An 18,792-nucleotide genomic window follows, 5' to 3' on the forward strand; every position below is an offset into this window, starting at 1 on the left:
AATAAATTTAAATTCGTAGGGAATGGACATGTTTAGCCAAAAGATATACACATTTTTAGGGATTTTTAAAAAGCACATTTTCAAATTGCACTCCAGAAAGGAAGCAACAGTCTGCATTCCCACCAATAGTGTATGAGAGAATCTATTTCCTACACTGTGATTATCCCTAGATGTTATCAGATGTTAGTTCTTTTATTCCTTGACAATTTGATGTACAAAGAGGGAAAAAGCATGTCACTATTTTTATTTGCATTTCTTTGATTTCTAGTAAGATTCAACATTATGAAAATATTTTGAATTAAGCAATGACACATGAGGCTGGTTAGTTTTTAAGACTGAAATACACTAAACCAATGAAGAGAAGAAACAATGAAGGAAGGAATAGGTTCTGATTCCTATTTTTACTTTGCTATTTTTGGTTTGCTGTAAAAACATAAACTTTTTATGGGAAGGATGCACATGGATACACAAAAAATGGATTTTTGGTAGTTGAAAAAGATTTTAGGAAGATCTATAAATTAAGAAATTCTTACTATAAATGCTATACTTTTAAATAATTCCAGAATGTCTTTATTATTACCCAAATTCCATACCACCTACAGATTTTAATAAAGAGGAGACTTTTAGCAAGACTGTTAAAAATAAAGATGGTCTCTACTCATTCCAAATGTTGCTCATACTGTATCTATAAATGATTTCTTCAACTGATAATGCTTTCTTTCCTTTTTATTTTTTTTTCCTAAGGAAAAACTGGTCTACTTCCTGGATTGTTCTTTCTAGTCGAAAAATTGAATTTTACAAAGAATCCAAGCAACAGGCTCTGTCCAATATGGTAAGTAATTCTCTGTTTCTATTGTTAAATATCTTTTCAGAAATATTGTAGAATTAAAAGTTTGGTTTTATCAGAAATCACACTAAAACCTCCAAGCTACCAACATCTGAAAACAGATGGAGAAAATGACTCAATAAACTTTTAATCAGATGAAGGGAAAATAGAACTTAGTGTCTGTTTTATTAAGTGGTGCATTTGGAGAATAATCACAAAATGAGATGTATGGTGAGCAGCTATGTAGTAATGCGAAGGTAACACTTTAAATTAAGGTGCCATTTATAAATGCCTTATTCTTATTTATGAAATGATCACTAAATGCAGCTACTTGCTCAAATAATGTATTATAAAGTATGTTATAAAATGCATTAGTAATAAATGCTTAACGGATGATACTATGGGAAGCTGTTTTAAAGAATATTATAAGACGTAAATCGTATTAAACCATGTATGTGCATCTTTAATACATGAATTTAAGTTGGTATCTAGCATGCTATAAAGTGCTTCAGACATTAATAAATAATAATAAACTGTTTATAAATGGCACCTTAATATAGGGTATTACCAATGAGGAAACACTCTAAATTAGCCAAGTGATTTTTTATCTTCGTCTAACTGTGACGTTCACTATATCCAGCTAACCTTTTTGAATATTTCTATGACTCCATCTAATGGAGCTAATACAATTTCTGTATCCTGTAGTTATTACAAAGTGAAATTTGTAGGGTTTCTTCCTTGTACCTGGAGGAGGGCCTCACATATACCTACAAAGATTTGACAGTGATAATAAGTAAGAGCAATTCGGAGCCAGTTACTGGGGCAATTCAAGCTCAAAACCTTGCTGCCCAAACACAAGAGCTACCACAAGATGTAGGAGACAGTGGGCAGGCAACATATCTGACAGCCTCCTGATTAGGCAGGACTCCGGGCAGGAACTAACCTGCCACAGCCCATCGGCCTGATGGATGATAAGGAAAGGGGTCGCCTGGCAGGAGTTACCCGCAATGAACTAATTTGTATTTGGCAGGTAATAAAACGATGGGAAGTTCTTTGCTCTCCAGCCACTAGTTGTGTTTGCTATGTAATCCTCTTTAAATAGAAAATAGAAAATCATTTGCTAGGAGATTTTTCTTAAAAGAAGATTTTAGTAAGAACAAAAGGTAGCATTTGACTTGCTTCTGATAACCGCAGTAGCCTTTATCCCCAAGTGGCTTGCTGATTTTGGAGTCTCAGTGCTGTCCGATCTGTAAACTAATTATGAATAAATTAAAAATATATCTCAGTCCTTTGTATTTTTAATTTAAACTGCCTCAGAAATTTGTTTTAGGGTTTTATTTTGTTTTTGTTTTTGGATACAGTAAGGTTGAGATAATCTTTTTAAGGAAAATAAAGTACCCCTAAGGGCCAGGCATAAAACAACTACCATCCACTTGCAGGTCCTTTGTCTTCCCTTTGAATGAGCTCTAAGGGGGAAGTCAGGAGGGGAGGAAAGTCGCTGGCCTTGCTGAGTTTGGCTGCTGAAAAGATGATCTTCCCCTGCTGAGTGAGAAGAATTCCATTGGGAGGAGAGTTTATGCGAATGTGTGGGATAATGGGAGAGATAAGATTCCATATTTTAAAGCATTTGGTTTATTTTTATTTTATTATTTTAATCTCTTTATACCATGAGATATAATTATCAGCTGTTAAATTTTATATAGGTGAAAGAAAACTCCCTTTTTGATTGCAGGCAAATCTTGCAAGTTAGCTCACTAATTGCATGCCTCTCGTTCAACCTTCAGAACTGTTGTAAGTTGACAATAGACTTGACTTGTAGAAGAAATTTGTTAACATTTTCCTAGGAGTCCTTATTTATTACTTCTGGCCCCATTTTTAATGCTTTTATGGTTTCTACCAGGCACTCATTGTCTTCAAAGTCAATTCATGGCAGGAACTAACTGTGTTTTGTGGTAATGGGTAAGAGAATTACAGATTTATGTTTGTGCTGCATGAATTGACTTGCTAGTCAACTTCTTGGATCCATTTCTAACCCAGTATTAAAGGCCTAGTGGGATAGCCCACGTTTACCAGTTCCAGTCTTAGAGAAACGATACAACGATTGCCAGGCCTTGATTAAAGATGCTGTGGTTTTATTTTGAAAGAGATTTATGCTCAAGTTTCTGAATTTCTCTTGCACCCCCTTAGAATTTTTCTGGTGTTGCTCATTGTGCTTCTGGAAAAAAGTCTGCCCTTTCCTCCTAGGGGTCAAGACAAGCTGCCTGAGTGAGTGCAGAATGTGATTTAAAAGAATAAATGGTATTTTAGTCCTTATACAAATGATCTTTAAGTGTTAATGCAGCAGTGAGACGAGGCAACAAAACCAGCCAGAGCAGTTTTGAAGTTGGACTCTAGGGGATGTAATTCCTTGTTTTTTTTTTTTTTTTTGACCACTTATTAGCTGATAACATTACTCACTTCTTTGAGCTTCAGAATCCTTACCTGTGAAATGGGCATAGTGATACCTGCCAACAGAATTAGTAAGGAATGAAATTAATTGGTAAAAATAAATACATAATGACCAAAAAATTATTGTGCTTTATTATATCATACGCTATTAAATACAGAAATATAGCATTTCTATAGTACACAATAGAGAGTATAATTATATTATTACATTAGTTTTGTACTTGACCTGATTCAGACATTTATAGAAGAGAGAATATACTAATTCAAGAAACTCCATCATGCATGACCTCCAAAAGAATGTACCCAGAAGTAGCATAAAATGCTGTCTCAGAGCAATGACTAATACTGAAAATAAAGCCAGCCATCCATTTAGGGCTCTAGATGTTAACCTCCTGAATGTCCATACAAAGTTTCCCGGTGACCCCATCTTCTTCCTTTGGCTCTTACCCTTACTGTTTTCACATTTAATACAGCATGTTACAAAGTATTCTGCCTGACCCCACATTCTGTGTTTGGCTACTTTCCTTTCTCACTGAAGTTCTTCCAGTTCATATCTGTCTTACTCAGTTAGGACTGCTACATCAAAGTACCAAAGGCTGGGTGGCTTAAACCACACACATTTATTTCTCCTGGTTTTGGAGGCTGGGAAGTCCACGATCGAGGCACAGGTGAATCTGGTGTCTGCTGAGGTCCTGCTTCCTTATTTGCATCTGTCCTGTCTTCTCACTGTATCCTCACATGGCAGAGGGCAGAAAGTGAGAGAGCAGACGTTCATGTCTTTTCACATAAGGCCACTAATCCCATTCATGAGGGCTCCACCTTTATGATCTAATTACCTCCCAAAGGCCCTACCTCCTAATGGCATCACACTGGGGTTTAAGGTTTCAACATAGGAATTTTAGAGTAACACAAACATTCAATCCTTAAAAATATCCAAGTCACATTTTTATCAAAAGCAGCCTTACTGTGCAAATAAGCACAGAATCACTTTGCTTATTTTCATAGAGATTCATAGGTACCTCAGTGAGTTAGTAAAGGAGAAGGAAGAATGACCTATTCTGTTCTTGTTTTATGAAAAGGACATTAAATCGTAACTGACCACCTACTATCATCAGCATTTTATAACAGAAAGGACATTATAAAATACCCAATCCAAAACATAGAAAGGATAAAATTATTAGAATAAAAGACACCCTTTACCAAAAAGAAAACTGTCCCCCTTATTTGCCTAACATACTCTCTCTTTTGCTCATCAAGGCAGGTGGATCGGGACTGGCTGGTCCTCCAGTGAGGAGGAAAACCACTCGTGTCCCTAGATCCAGATTTCCTGAATTATGAAGCAAAGGATGGTATTCATATTCTCATATTTTTAATGTATTTTTATTTATAACTCACTTAAAATCTTTAAAATATTATAAAATAATGCAGAAACCATTTTAAGTAAAATGTATAAAACATCTATGTGTATTTTTAATAGGTATCAATCAATCACCTACATAAGCACTACCCAGGACGAGTTATAGACCCTGCCAGCCCTTCAGAAGCCCCAACCCCTATCAGTTGTCCCTTTGTCATCATAGCCTCTTCCCTTCTCTGGAGTTAGCGAAGAACCTGCGTTTTAGTCATTATTTTATTGCCTTTCATTATTTTCAAACCTATAGCTATATACCTTAAAAATATAATTTAGGTGTTTTTTAATTCATATAAATGGAATCCTAGTGTATGTTTCTTTTGTTTCTTGCTTCTTTCACTAAGTATTTCTTGCTTTTTCTGTCCTTTAATATTTTATCATTCCATTTTTTTCTTTTCTCTACTAGTTTGGGAGGATACACTTTGTTTCTGCTCTGTTAGTGTAGTTAGCCTAGGGTTACAGCATTAGTACTTATCAACAAATAAAGCTAGTGTGAGACCCTTTACCTTCTACTAAGATGTTACCTTGGAATATTTTTAATCAATTTATCCCTTTCTCAATGTATATGTTATTACCATCTGGTGTTTTAATTTTTTTAATACCACCAGACATTATTATTCTCTTTTATGGAGTCAATGTTTGTTTACATTTGCCTAATATTTGCCACATTCTTTGCTACTTATTTCTCCATGAACCTTGGACTTGCTTTCTAGGATCACTTTTTCTTCTGCTTGAAATATATTCTGAGAAATTCCTGTGCTAAGGATCTTGCAGGGACAATCTATCTCATAGTCTGCTTACTTGAAAAAAATCTCTATTTCTCCCTCATCCTAGAAATATATATTCTCTTTGAATATAGAATTTTTAGTTGGTAGTCATTTTCAGTCAGCATGTCAAAAATATCATTACACTGTCTTCTGTTACCCATTCTTAAAATCAAATCACCTGTTAATATAACTGATCTTTTCTGATTGCTCATAATATTTTTCTCATTACCTTTGTTTTTCTACAGTTTCATCATGATGCATACAGATGTCAGTTTCTTTTTATTTTTCCTGCCTGGATTGTTATGCTTCTTAAAATTATTGATTGCTGTCATTAATATATTTCAAAAAATTTCCAATAGCTATCTTTTTTTTTTTTTTGAGATGAAGTCTCACTCTGTCACCTAGGCTAGAGTGCAGTGGCATGATCTTGGCTCACTACAACCTCTGCCTCCCAAGTTCAAGAATTCTCAGCCTCAGCCTCCAGAGTAGGTGGGATTACAGACATGCACCACCAAGCCCGGCTAATTTTGGTATATTTAGTAGAGATAGGGTTTCACTATGTTGGCCAAGCCGGTTTTGAATTCCTGACCTCAAGTGATCTGCCTGCCTCAGCCTCCCAAAGTGCTGGGATTACAGGTGTCAGCCACCGCACCAGGCCCAATGGCTATCTTTTCAAATGTAGCCCCTTTTACATTCCCTCTCTCATTTCCTTCTAAACCTTCAGTTAAACCCATGTTAAATTTCTCACTGTATTCTCTAAATGCTTTACACTCTCATTTTTCTTATATTTTTGTCTTTCTGAGCTGCATTGCAAATAATTTCTCTTTAGGTATCTTCCAGTTCTTCTTTCTCCTTAATTTCAATTATTGTAATTTTTATTTCTAGAAGTTTGTTTCTTTTAAAAATGTACTATGTATATTGTTAGAGTTAATTTTTTCCTGCAGGCATTTTTTAAGACTCTATTTTATTTTGTTATAACTAGGAGGCATAGTTGTTTTATAATCTGTATTTTGTGATTCTAATATCTAAATTTGTGTCAGTATGTTTCTGCTGGTTCTTACGTTGCTTTGTTTTCTTGTGTGTCTGGTTATCTTTGACTGTGTGCTAATCATTGTTATTGAAATATTATCATGGGAGGCACTCTGAGGCCTAGGATAAATGTATCCTACTCCAGAGTATTTTAGATTTTTCTCAGGAGGTTTGGGACATTCCCAGAGACTGACTATCTCAATCTAAATTAACACTATAAAACTCTCCAATTATGTCTACATAATAGGAGGACCGTAGCTATCCTGCCACTTCTCAGAGACAAGATTGTGCCTCACTTTTTCTTATTTTCTTATTTTACATTGCTCATCTACCAAAACAGTCTTCTTTATATTTCCTTCGGTTTGGAGAAAGGCCACAAGTTTAATATCGGTTCTCCCTTATTCTTTATAACACTTTGGCCAGGACCTTGCTCCATTATTCTGGGTTTGATTGACCAAAGCTCAAATGTGTAGTATAAACAAATTACCTCAGGAAAAATGCCGTTGTGTTACTTTGATATTCAGCTTCCCTCACTGAATTCATATTCCCACCCCTAAAAAATATTTACAGTGGCAGTCCCACTGTCTTTTCAGACTTTCAATTCTTTTAAGGGGTAATTTTAAAAAGAAATATTTTATCCAGCATTTTTATTGTTTTCAGTGGGAGAATTGATCCAAAAACATAGCTTCTCATTGCAATCTACCTCACTTTAATTTAAGTATGCATTTGGTTAATCAAGTTTGTGCTATTTATATAAATCTTGGTGGGAAAAGACTTCATAAGAATATGTATTGAAATTCTACAATGAACAGCTTGCTCGTTAGGGCTACATATAAGGCACAGAGATATAATCAAGATATAGTCTTTGCCTTATAAAATCTCTGCCAAAAAATAGGGTGAGATGAAATAAGAAACATAGTAGAGTTTTTTGTTTTTTTTTTTTTTTCCACTGAGATTTTGAAGAAGGCGAGCTCACATCTGTGAAAGATTTGAATTGGGCCTTGTAGGACCGTTATAATTTGAATATGTGGAGATTTGTAGGGAGGGAGTGCAGGGGGATAAAAAACATGAACAATGGCATAAAACTGAGAATGGACAGAGCCTGTGCACGACAAGGAGAAATGAATTTTTGTTTTGGTTTGAAGATAGGATAAGAGAAAAGGATTGAGAAGAGTTTCATGGCCTGAGATTTGCTGAGTGACAAATTTTTAATAAGTAGTGTTAGCGTTCTCCAGGTGTCTTCATTCTGGAATAATCTGTCATGGCTATTGTTTTAACAAACATATACTGAACAGCAGTACTAGTCAGTGGTATGTGTCTTAAAAGAGCCAGGCCTATTGTAGGGCCAAAGCAAGAGAGGATGCTCCTTCTTCAAGGCTCTTCATCTCATTTACTGCAGAAGTGAAAACTTTTTCCTCAAAAGCACCCACACTAGTGTTTGTTTCATCTGGTGCTAAAGAAGTACTAGAGAATCAGGAGTTGTCTGTTTGATTTATCTTCTCAGGCCTTGACTCACACTCCTTGTATTTTTCAGATACACTCTTTCCTATTTTAGTATCAGTGAAGTATTTCAATTGACTCTAGCACTTCATTTGCAGCTTGACTCCTAAGTACCTGCTGTACTTTGTGATTTTAGAGCTTCTGCTTGATGTGTTCAGGAGGCACCTGACCATGTGCATGGGATTTGGCAAATCTCCATTTTTGGTTAAACAAAACCCATTTGATGGATTGCATCATAGACAAGAAGCTCTGCAATTTAGAACATCCATTCATTTATTCTCTCAACAGTTAACAACTCCTACCAGGTGTCATATAATTTTTTTCTTTTTGTTTTGTTTTGTTTTTACATTAGGGGCAACAGAAATATTCAAATGAATAGTATATGATCCCTGCTCTTAAAGTACTCACAATATGATAAAAGAGACATAATTTTATATAGGTTTATTATAATAAAACCATGACTAAAGTGTTAAAAAATATTAGACAACATGCCGTGGAACCATAGATTTAGCTATAGGTAGTCTTTTTCCAGAGAAACTATTGTTGCAAGTAATGTTCAGCTTAGGTATCTCTCCTTTTGTTCAAATATTACTGTTTGATATTATTATATCAAGTATTATTGAGCATCTCTTATGTTTAAGTCACTACGATAGGTGTTCTGAAAGATGAAAAATGAACCAGACTGAAACAAATAGAAAGTATGGCCTTAGATTGAGTATAGTGAAGAAATGGATGTTGGTAGTTGTCCTAAAATGGCATGAACAGAGACATGGCGTCGTTTTATGATAACTCAAGAGAAGAGTGTGATTGCTTCCATTTGGACAGGATTTGAAATATATTCATGGAGGAAGTGACATTTGAGCACATTTCTGAAGGATGAATAGGATTTTGGTGTAAAAGGGGGCAAAAGATATTTTATGTACTAATAAGAGAGTAATTAATAGTGAAATATGGAAAATTCTTTTTTTTTGTTTATTTTACAGATGTATATTGATCTCTTGCCTTCTTCCATGCACTGTGTACTAGTCACTGTTCTTGAAATGTTTTAATGGGGGTTCCCTGAAGCCTGGAGTGAATATTTCCTAGTCCAGACTATTTTGTGTTTCTTCTCTAAGTTGCCTGGGAGTGAGGAATAGCTTCAGACTAAGTTGCGGAACAGCATTGTGGAACAGCAAACAGTGTAATTTGGTTAGAAAGTCAGTGTGGAACCGGTTTAGGAAAGACTTTGAACAGGATTGGGAGAAGAGATCATTTCATTCTGTAGGTAATGTGTGGTTTTTGTAACCAATATGAAATATTCTCAAATTAAGAGAGACTCAGAGTTTTCAGAGACATGTTTAGGGAATTGATATATATATCAGTTGTCTATAAAACTAAGTCTCTCTTAATTTTGTGTATATATAACTTAAAAACACATGCAGGACTTGGTAAATTATCTGAGAGACATGTTCTAAAAATTTATGCAAATAGATGTGAGCAATAAGGCCTGAGCTCTTACGACAGAGAAAATTGTAAAACGGCTGTGTGTCATCATTTTGGCTCAATGCATTTAGTAAATCACAGGACATCTTTTCACTGACAAAATATTTTGATATTCTCATATGTCTCTGACCTCCAACAGTATGGCCATTTCTAAAGAAGTTCTAGTGCAAAGAGAACAAGCAGAGCTATCCATCTAAGGAGAGCTAAAAACATGCTGTCCCAAGAACTAGGTGTGTCACCATCTCAGTGAGCACCCGTTGCAAACCTACTGGTGCTTTCATCTGACTCCAGAATATCTGTTTAGTGTCACACCCTACTTAAACAAATGCATTGTGTAAAGTCTTTCCACTAACAATCAGATGCTGTGGAACTCATTGTCATCAATTGGGTGGATGAGAGCCACCGTTTCTATCATATTCATCACACACTGCTCAGAAAATTTAGTGTCACTTTTGATATAAATTCAAAAACATTGTAAACATTCTAGGGAATATTTTCCCCCTAAAATGGTGTGGTTCTAAAGCCAGTATATTCAATAGAAAACCTATATATTGGTTGTGTAAGGGACTTTTTTGTTACTCTTATGTTTTTTATTTTACATTGTACTAATATGTATTTTTAATCAGAGCCAACAACTGGCAATTTTTACTTTTTAAAAATTATATTTTTGGGTTTTACATTTAAGTCTTTAATCCATCTTGAGTTAATTTTTGTATATGGTGTAAGGAAGGGGTCCAGTTTCAGTTTTCTGCATATGGTTACCCAGTTCCCCACATTTATTAAATAAACTATAAAAACTCTAGAATGAAATCTAGGCAATACCATTCAGGACATAGGCACAGACAAAGATTTTATGATGAAAATGCCAAAAGCAATTGCAATAAAAGCAAATGGTGACAAATGGCGTCTAATTAAACTAAAGAGCTTCCACACAGCAAAAGTAACTATCATCAGAGTGAACAGACAACTTTCAGAATGGGAGACAATTTTTGCAATCTATTCAGCTGACAAAATTCTAATATCCAGAGTCTATAAGGAACTTAAACAAATGTACAAGAAAAAACAAACAACCCCATTAAAAAGTAGGCAAAGGACATGAACAGATACTTCTCAAAAGAGGACATATATGCAGCCAAAAAACATGAAAAAAAGCCCAACATCATTGATCATTAGATAAATGTAAATGAAAACCACAATGAGATACCATCTCACACCAGTCAGAATGGCAATTATTAAAAAGCCAAAAAACAACAGGTGCTGGTGAAGTTGCAGAGAAAAAGGAACACTTTTACACTGTTGATGGGAGTGTAAATTAGTCTGATCATTGTGGAAGACACTGTGGTGATTCCTCAAAGACCTAGAGTCAGAAATATTATTTGACCCAGCAATCCCATTACTGAGTATATACCCAAAGGAATATCAATCATTCTATTATAAAGACACATGCACGTGTATGTTCACTGCAGCACTGTTTACAATAGCAAAGACATGGAATCAACCTAAATGCCTATCAATGATAGATTGGATAAAGAAAATGTGGTACATATAGACCATGGAATACTATGCAGCTATAAAAAGGAATGAGATCATGACCTTTGCAGGGACATGGATGGAGTGGAAATCATTGTCCTTAGCAAACTAACACAGGAACAGAAAAACACACTTATAAGTGGGAGCTGAATAATGAGAACACATGCATAGAGTGTGGGGAACAACAAATACTGGGGCCTGTTGGAGGTGGGTGGTGGGGAGAGGGACAGCATCAGGAAGAATAGCTAATAGATGCTGGGCTTAATACATTGGTGATGGGATGATCTGTGCAGCAAACCACCATGGCACACATTTAACTATGTAACAAAACTGCACATCCTGCACATGTACCCTGAACCTAAAAATGGAAGAAAAAAAATGTATTTTTAAAAGGTACAATGTGATCTTTTGATGCATGTATACATTGTGGAATGATTAAATCAAGCTATTAACACTTCCATTACCTAATTTTTTGTGTGCAATGAAAACATTTAAAATATAATCAGTGATTTTTAAGTATATAGGATGTTATTAATTACAGTTACCATGCTGTACAATGGATCTCTAGAATTTATTATTCTTGTCTAATAGAATTTTGTACTCTTTGAGCAACATCTCCCCATACCCTTCCCCCAAACCCCCAGACCCTGGTAAGTACTATTCTACTCTCTGCTTCTATGAGTTTGACGTTATAAAAATTTTACTTTTAATAACAGAAAACTCTTCCAAGGCATTTAATGAACTATTAACTTTTCCAAACCACTCATTCAGCCATAACCTTGAAAGCAAAAATGGGCAATATAAAAGGCCTCATTAAAATAATTTGTTTTCAGCCTGGCCCACATGTGGAGACCCTGTCTCTACAAAAGTTTTTTTTAAAAGATTAGTTGGGTGCAGTGGCCCATGCCTAGGATCCCAGTACTTTGGGAGCCCAAGGCAGGTGGATCACCTGAGGTCAGGAGTTTGAGACTAGCCTGTCCAACATGGAGAAACCCCATCTCTACTAAAAATACAAAAATTAGTTGGGTGTGGTGGTGCACACCTGTAACCTGAGCTACTTAGGAGGCTGAGGCACAAAAATTGCTTGAACCCAGGAGGTGGTGGTTGCAGTGAGCCGAGATCCCATCACTGCCCTCCACCCTGGGTGATAGAGTGAGACTCTGTCTCAAAAAAAAAAAAAAAAAAAAAAAAAAAAAAAACACACACACATGCACACATGGTGGTCATGCACCTCTAAGTCCAGCTACGTGGGAGGCCAAAGCAGGAGGATCACTTGAACCCAGGTGTTTGAGGCCGCAGTGAGCTATGATTAAGTCACTGCACTACAGCCTAGGCAATAGAATGAGACTCTGTCTCTAAAAAAATAAAACCAAATAAAATAAAATAAAATAAATAATAATTTGTTTACTTTTAAAAAATATTGTTTACTTTCAATATGAGTAATGAACACACACATTAATTAAATAATGCAATATATCTAATGCTCATTCAGTGTAGTATGACTTTAACAACAAAATGAACTTATTTATGGAGGGAAAATGATGTGATTTAGCAAAAAGATGAAAATAGTTTCAATCAGAAAGCTATTCATGAATTATTGAGTATTCCGTGCAAAATGAATATGGAATGATTTTATCTTTGTAGAGTGAGTATTGAGCCCTTATTCAGACCCCTGCTTAAGAAGATCATGAAAAAATGGAGGGGCAAACAAAAGATCTATCAGCCTTAGACTAATGAAGGCATTTTAAAATCTCTGTTTAATCATTTAATTCTCATAATAGTAGTACTCTTGCCACATCAGCATGGTTATCATTGATGCAGTATGTTAGTATAGCTGTAGATTGCACCATCATATGGCCTCATCATACATTTAATGATTAGAAAAAACAAGTTACAGTTCAAAATCTGGAGGATAATGGGTAGAGATGGAAATACAGAGAAGAAAAAAAGGAAATTAAAGTTCAGTGTTTTATTAATGTAAACTTTGGAAGGAAAAAATCAAGTGATCGATATTGCTATAAATGAAGCCATGTTCTCTGGTTATATTTTTTTCTAGCTTTGGCCATTAACTATAATAAAGTCTGTATCTTACGTAATTTTTAATAACCACAAAAATCCATGAAATTGACAGGATTCTTTACAAATGGATCAGAGCTTACTGTCCCTCAATAAACCTCACCTTAGGCTCTATCAGAAAACTATTTTAATTATGAAGCTTGTCTCTCTGTGGTTTTTCATTTTGGCCAATGAAATGCATCTGTTTTGGAGCTTGCATTTCTCTAAGATAAAATGAGCTTTTACCCCACAGTGCATTTTTTAATTTATAGAGTATATGTATAGTCTTTCTTAAAAATTCACTACTAAATTGAAATGCTCTGAGAAGCAGTATCACATTAGGTAGAAACAGGGGCTTTCAAGTCAGATCACCTGGGTTAGGAATCCTAGGTTCATATTTTACTTGCTGCTCTAGTTTATTTTCAAATATTAATGATAAATTTATTTTCACATATTTCTTGGCTATCTCAACTGCAATATGACATTAACAAGGGTGACTATCTCATAGAACTATATGTGAGAAAATTGATGCAATGTGCCTCACACAGAGCAAACATAATAAATCTTAATTGTATTTAACGTTATCGTTATTACTACATGAAGCAATAGAGTATAGTGGTTAGGAGTAGTGGCAGATGAGGGAAGGGTAAAGGGAGAATGTGGGAAAGATCTGCATGTGCCTAGAAGTCTTTTCGCTCACATTCCAGTGGTAAGTATAAATAATTGGCCACATTCTGATGCAAATGGGGCTGGGAATAAAGTCTTCAGCTGGCGAGCTGCTTCCCAATGACAACTCAAGGCACTTGAAGAGGGAGCACAGCACACATTTTGGTGGAGAACGATTCACCTCTGCCACAGCGAGAGCAACATCAGTGGTCTCAATCCTGGTTTTCTGGAAGACAAAGCCTGAATTAAGAGCCTGACTTTATCTGGGAGGTACAAATCCAGGACAAGAGAGTGAAGTGAAAAGGAAGTCAGGCCAGAAGTGATGGGCAGTGGTACAGGGATGTTACCATGTTGGCTTTCCACTACAATGAGCTTCAAAGAGACGGAGAGAAAAGGGTCTGCAAGTACACTGGTGAAAGCTTAAAGCAATCTGTGGGAGGAAGGGAGCAGAAGAAGGAAAAGGAATTTATCTCCCATATTTCTTCCCATTTCCTGCACTTTTCCCATTTCCTGCACTTTTGATTAAAGTTCACCACCCAGAGTCTTCACTTGCCTGCATCAGTTGGACCTGCCTCAGCCATGGGAGGCTACTCAGAAAGCCAGGTCCCACTCCTGCAAAGTGTCATTTCATCTAAAGTAGGAAGTGGTGGAAGGAGCCAAAGGCCCTTCTATAGTCTGGCAGCCTAGGGGGAAAGTCTGGTATTCCAAGAAGGTGGCTGGTCATTCTCAAGAGGTGGACTGCATTGCCCAGGCAGGGCTGGTCATCTGCAGGGACAGCTGAGGTTGACTGAGTGGATGACAGTCTAAGAGGAAACTCTGAGGAGGCACCTGAGACATCAAAAGTGTACCCAAGCTATTCACCTTGCAGAAATAAATTGCCTTTTTAATGTAAATGTAAAACTATATCAGTTGAGAAATATAATCATTATATTTATTCCAGCAAGATTCAGAAACAAATACAATAGGTGCCCATTTCTTGAAAAGTGTAGAATACTTTCTCCTCAAAAACAAACAAAAAGCACATAACATTCTAGTGCCCACAATCACTAACAAAGGTTTATTTTTCTGAAAATGTGGTTTGATTTGGTCATGTAATATACTGAGAAATTTCACTGTAGAAACAATTTCTGTTATTATTAACATCATTTATATTCATATACATAAAACCCACATCTTATAATCAAAGTATCCTCTTTTATGTTGACAGGGGCCATACTTTAGACATTAATAAGATCAGGTATCCATTCAGCCCTCTTTCCTAAATCATTTTGCCCAAATGAGAATATATAAATGAGTTTTATCCTCCTCCATGAACGATTTTCCAGAATCAAAACCAGTTATGTGATAAAACTTAATTCCTCTAAACAGATTTTGTGTTTCGTGTTTCAAAATGATAAGAACAATCTGAGTCTATATTCTGGAATAGCAATTAATCCAAAATAAAAAATGGCGCTAATAACCTATTTCATAAAATCCGAGCTTTGTCTCTCTTTTTGAACCACATCTAGTAATAAGGGTAAGAGGCTGTGCGGCCAAATGATTTGTGGCCTGCGTATATGCCCAATCTTCATCATGGAAGCTATCATCAAGCTAAAGAGCATCTGGCCTTTGATATTTTCTTAATATACATTAAAAGACTATGGACCCCAAATATCCCATAAAGAAAAATGGGAAACTTAATCCCACAGGTTTAATCTAAGTCAGAGAAAAAAGTATTACAGAGAAAATACTCTTAGCTATTATTGGGAAATGGTGAAGATAGACGAAGAGAATAATAAAAATCAGAAGTGCAAGAGACCTAGGGTCAATTTTTAATGACTTCACATTCCTCTAAAAAAGAGGCTTTTATGTTTTATTGTCCAAAAGCAGTAACTCTTAAATAATTCTATTTAAGTATTTTAAAAATCAGTCATTTCTATTTTAAGTTTACCCCAGAAGAGATATGGTGTGTACATTCTTAGATTTAAATTCATATTTAGTCATTTTTAAAAAAGTGTATTTTTATAATGATGTAGAATATGATCCATTGGCATCATGCTGTTCATTAGCAGACTTTTTCTTGTGTTTTATAGCTGTAGAATCGGAAATGTTTTCTATTAAAGGATTCTTTAATTTCAGGCTTCTTGAATAAAATCTTGATTGTCTTCCAAATAAATTCTACAACTTTTCTGAACTACTTATTCCAATATTTAACATTTAAACACTGAGAATTTCTTCTTCTAATAATCTTGATTCCCTAAAACTGCTCTTCAGGCATAGGTCTTTCTGCTGTAGCTTTGTGAAAATGAACTACTTATTAGGACCATTTTTACACAATCCTCCAGCTACTTATTCTAGTTTTCTCTTTTTAAAGCGAATATATTTATTATTACTTAATAACTTTGTTTTTTTATCTGTCATACTTTTGAATTCACCCCAAATCTCTATTAGCTTTGATTGTACCATATGATCAGTTCTTACTTAAAGTTGGTATAAAATGGAAATATTATCCCATATGTACTTCTCACTTTGTAAACTGTCATTCTGAAATGTATTATTTATTTTTATTTGTTAATGCATTGGAATCAATCCAGATATTTTTCATTGTCATTCTCTATCCAGTTCCTCAATTATTTCAATAGTTCACAAATAACTGTTGAACACTTATTTGGGGCCACTTTGCTAGATTCTGGAAAAATAAAGAACCATAAGGCAAACCCATTCTCTTACTGGATAGCTAGGGGAAAAAAACACACCAAAAAGGAGTAGCAATGTGTGACTAACAAGAGTTGTAACACAGTATGTTTCAAAGTAGGGGAAATGGTGGAAGGAGTGAGTGACTACCTGCAGAGGGAAAATTCTCCCCGTGGATATTTTTATTTTTTTTAAGTTGTGTCATGAAAATGAGCAAGATTACGGCAGATGGTAGGCAAGCAGGGTAGATTGAAGAGAGAGATAAATGTATTTCAGATGAAAAGAATGAATGCATACTCAAATCCCAAATGTCTGGCGTTGTGAAAACACATTGCATTTTGGAAACTGCCACGGATGTAGCGTAGCTGGTGTGAAGAATGGGAGAACGCATAGAACCGAGAGGGATGGTTGGAGGAGGACAGAAAGGAGCTCGTATACCTTACCAAGGGATTTGGACACTATCCCGTAGATAAATTTTCCATAATAAACAACGTGAGGTTTGTGTCTCACATTGAACGAAAAAAGGTCAAAATACAGACAATGAATTGCAAGGGTTTTTGAGTGGCCACAGAGGCAAGAGGTAGAAGAATTCTTGCGAGAGAAAATGAGAACTCCACTGAGGTTAAGGTCATGAGACGGAGAAAAAGGAACTAATTCCAGAATTCGAGACTTTGTGCCTTTTGATTATGGATGGTGAAAGAAAGGAGGGAGTTAAGAAACTTTCAGGTGAAGTGAGTGAAGGGATTATTAAGTAAGACAAGCAATAGAGAAAAGGAGGCAGGTAGGAGAAGAAGATAATGATTTCACTGAGGTGACTGTGCTACACTCTCATGGTAATGTAGAAAATATAATTCTGACACATCAGAGGGAGCTGGAGGCCAGAGGCACCCATTGAGGGGTCAACATATGGCAGGTAATGGGACAAGACTAGGGGCAAGACCAAAACCCATAGGAATCACATGAGTGAGGAGAAATGATGAGGGCCTAGAACGCTAAACCTGGGGTTACTAACATTTAGAAAGTGGGAAGAGGAAGAGGACTCAGTGGAAGAAACTGAAAGAGAAGAGTATAAAAGGTGAAATGCTTCCATGGCCAAGAAACAAGAGGGCTCTAAGGAGAAGGGCCAACAGAATCTAACAGTGCAGAGTTCAAGTCAGATGCAGATGGGAAACAAGGCATCAGATTGTTTTTGTTTACCTTAATGGTTAAGACATTTTAGAAAAGTCAAAGAAGGAAGTAAATATCAGACTGCAGTGTTGAAGAAGAGAATGGAGTCTGAGCAAACAGAGAACATAAATTGAGGAGAAGGACAAATCTGGAAATAACGGAAAGGAAATAAGTGAGATTGAGAAAAAGTGAGGGTGTGGAAAAGTGAGGGTGTGGAGTTGATGCTTGCTTTTCTTCTTCTTCTTTTTTTTTAAAACGGGTAATGAACATGGTTAGAGGCTGAAGGACACAATCTATTTGAGGGGGAGAAAGTAGAACGAAATGTGAAATTCTTATTCTTGGACAACTCAGGAAGTGAGGGACAAGACTGGATGAAATTAGGAACTAGAGATAAATTAGCCTTGGGCAGAAGGAGTATCTCTTCCTCTGAGGCAAAGCAGGACATGCCTTGTGAGTCCTTTTTGTGCTTTATGGTACCGACAGGTCAGGTAATTTTGACACTCACAGAGGCCACTGTCCTGCCAAGGCATGGGAGTTTATTAGACAGATGGGCCAGTCACAGCCCCAGAATTTTGGGGCTGGAAGACAAAGTGGGAAATGACACAGGAAAAAAATGGAAAATGTGAATTATTATTCTTGGACCTGAAAAAGCCATTTTTAGGTGAACTAGTAGGAGGAAAAGATGAGTGTGGAGGGGAGGCCATGGATTCCATTGTGATCAAGAACTTCAAACTTGGAATCTGATAAAAGTAAATTCGTATCAGCTCAGGCACTTTCTAAGTACATGGCCTTATGTCAAGCACTTGGCCGCTCTCTGCTTGGGTTTCTTCATGTATAAGTTGAAAGCAATGGTAATATTTTCACAAGATTGTTGTAAGAAGTAAATGAGAAATCAATATTAAGCTTTCAGAGTGCAATAGAGGAAGCTATCATTAAACTTTATATTCATTTGTTTATTTGGATTACACAGACTAAGTATGAAAGTGGGAAGAGTTGTGACTGTTCCAGCACAAGGGCTGTGATCTCCATGAAGTCAGAACAAACCATTTCGTGGGGTGGACTTATAAGGGTTGAAGCTTTCAAAGAGCAGTGTCAAGAGGAAGAAGAGAAAGTACTAGGGACACATACAAAGTATCCTAAGCAGAGTCAAAGGCCCAGCTGAAGAAGGTAGACATTATTTATAATATTGCTACCCTAAGTAGTCAAAAGTTATTTCTCCAGTATTCGGGGATATGAGG

General features: G+C 36.0%; 1 protein-coding gene across 6 annotated transcripts in view; it reads left to right on the top strand.

Annotated features, from left to right (window-relative positions):
* The window catches only part of ARHGAP15 (Rho GTPase activating protein 15), a 638,999-nt gene that overhangs the window by 98,466 nt on the left and 521,741 nt on the right, over positions 1-18,792 (top strand). For all 6 annotated transcript variants that reach the window (XM_001157299.6, XM_063790436.1, XM_016949756.3 and 3 more), the window contains one exon: positions 745-832. In XM_001157299.6, coding sequence (XP_001157299.1) covers positions 745-832 — 88 coding nt within the window. The remainder of the gene's footprint in view (positions 1-744; positions 833-18,792) is intronic.

Source organism: Pan troglodytes, chromosome 13 (genome assembly GCF_028858775.2).
Source record: "Pan troglodytes isolate AG18354 chromosome 13, NHGRI_mPanTro3-v2.0_pri, whole genome shotgun sequence".
Classification (NCBI taxonomy): domain Eukaryota; kingdom Metazoa; phylum Chordata; class Mammalia; order Primates; family Hominidae; genus Pan; species Pan troglodytes.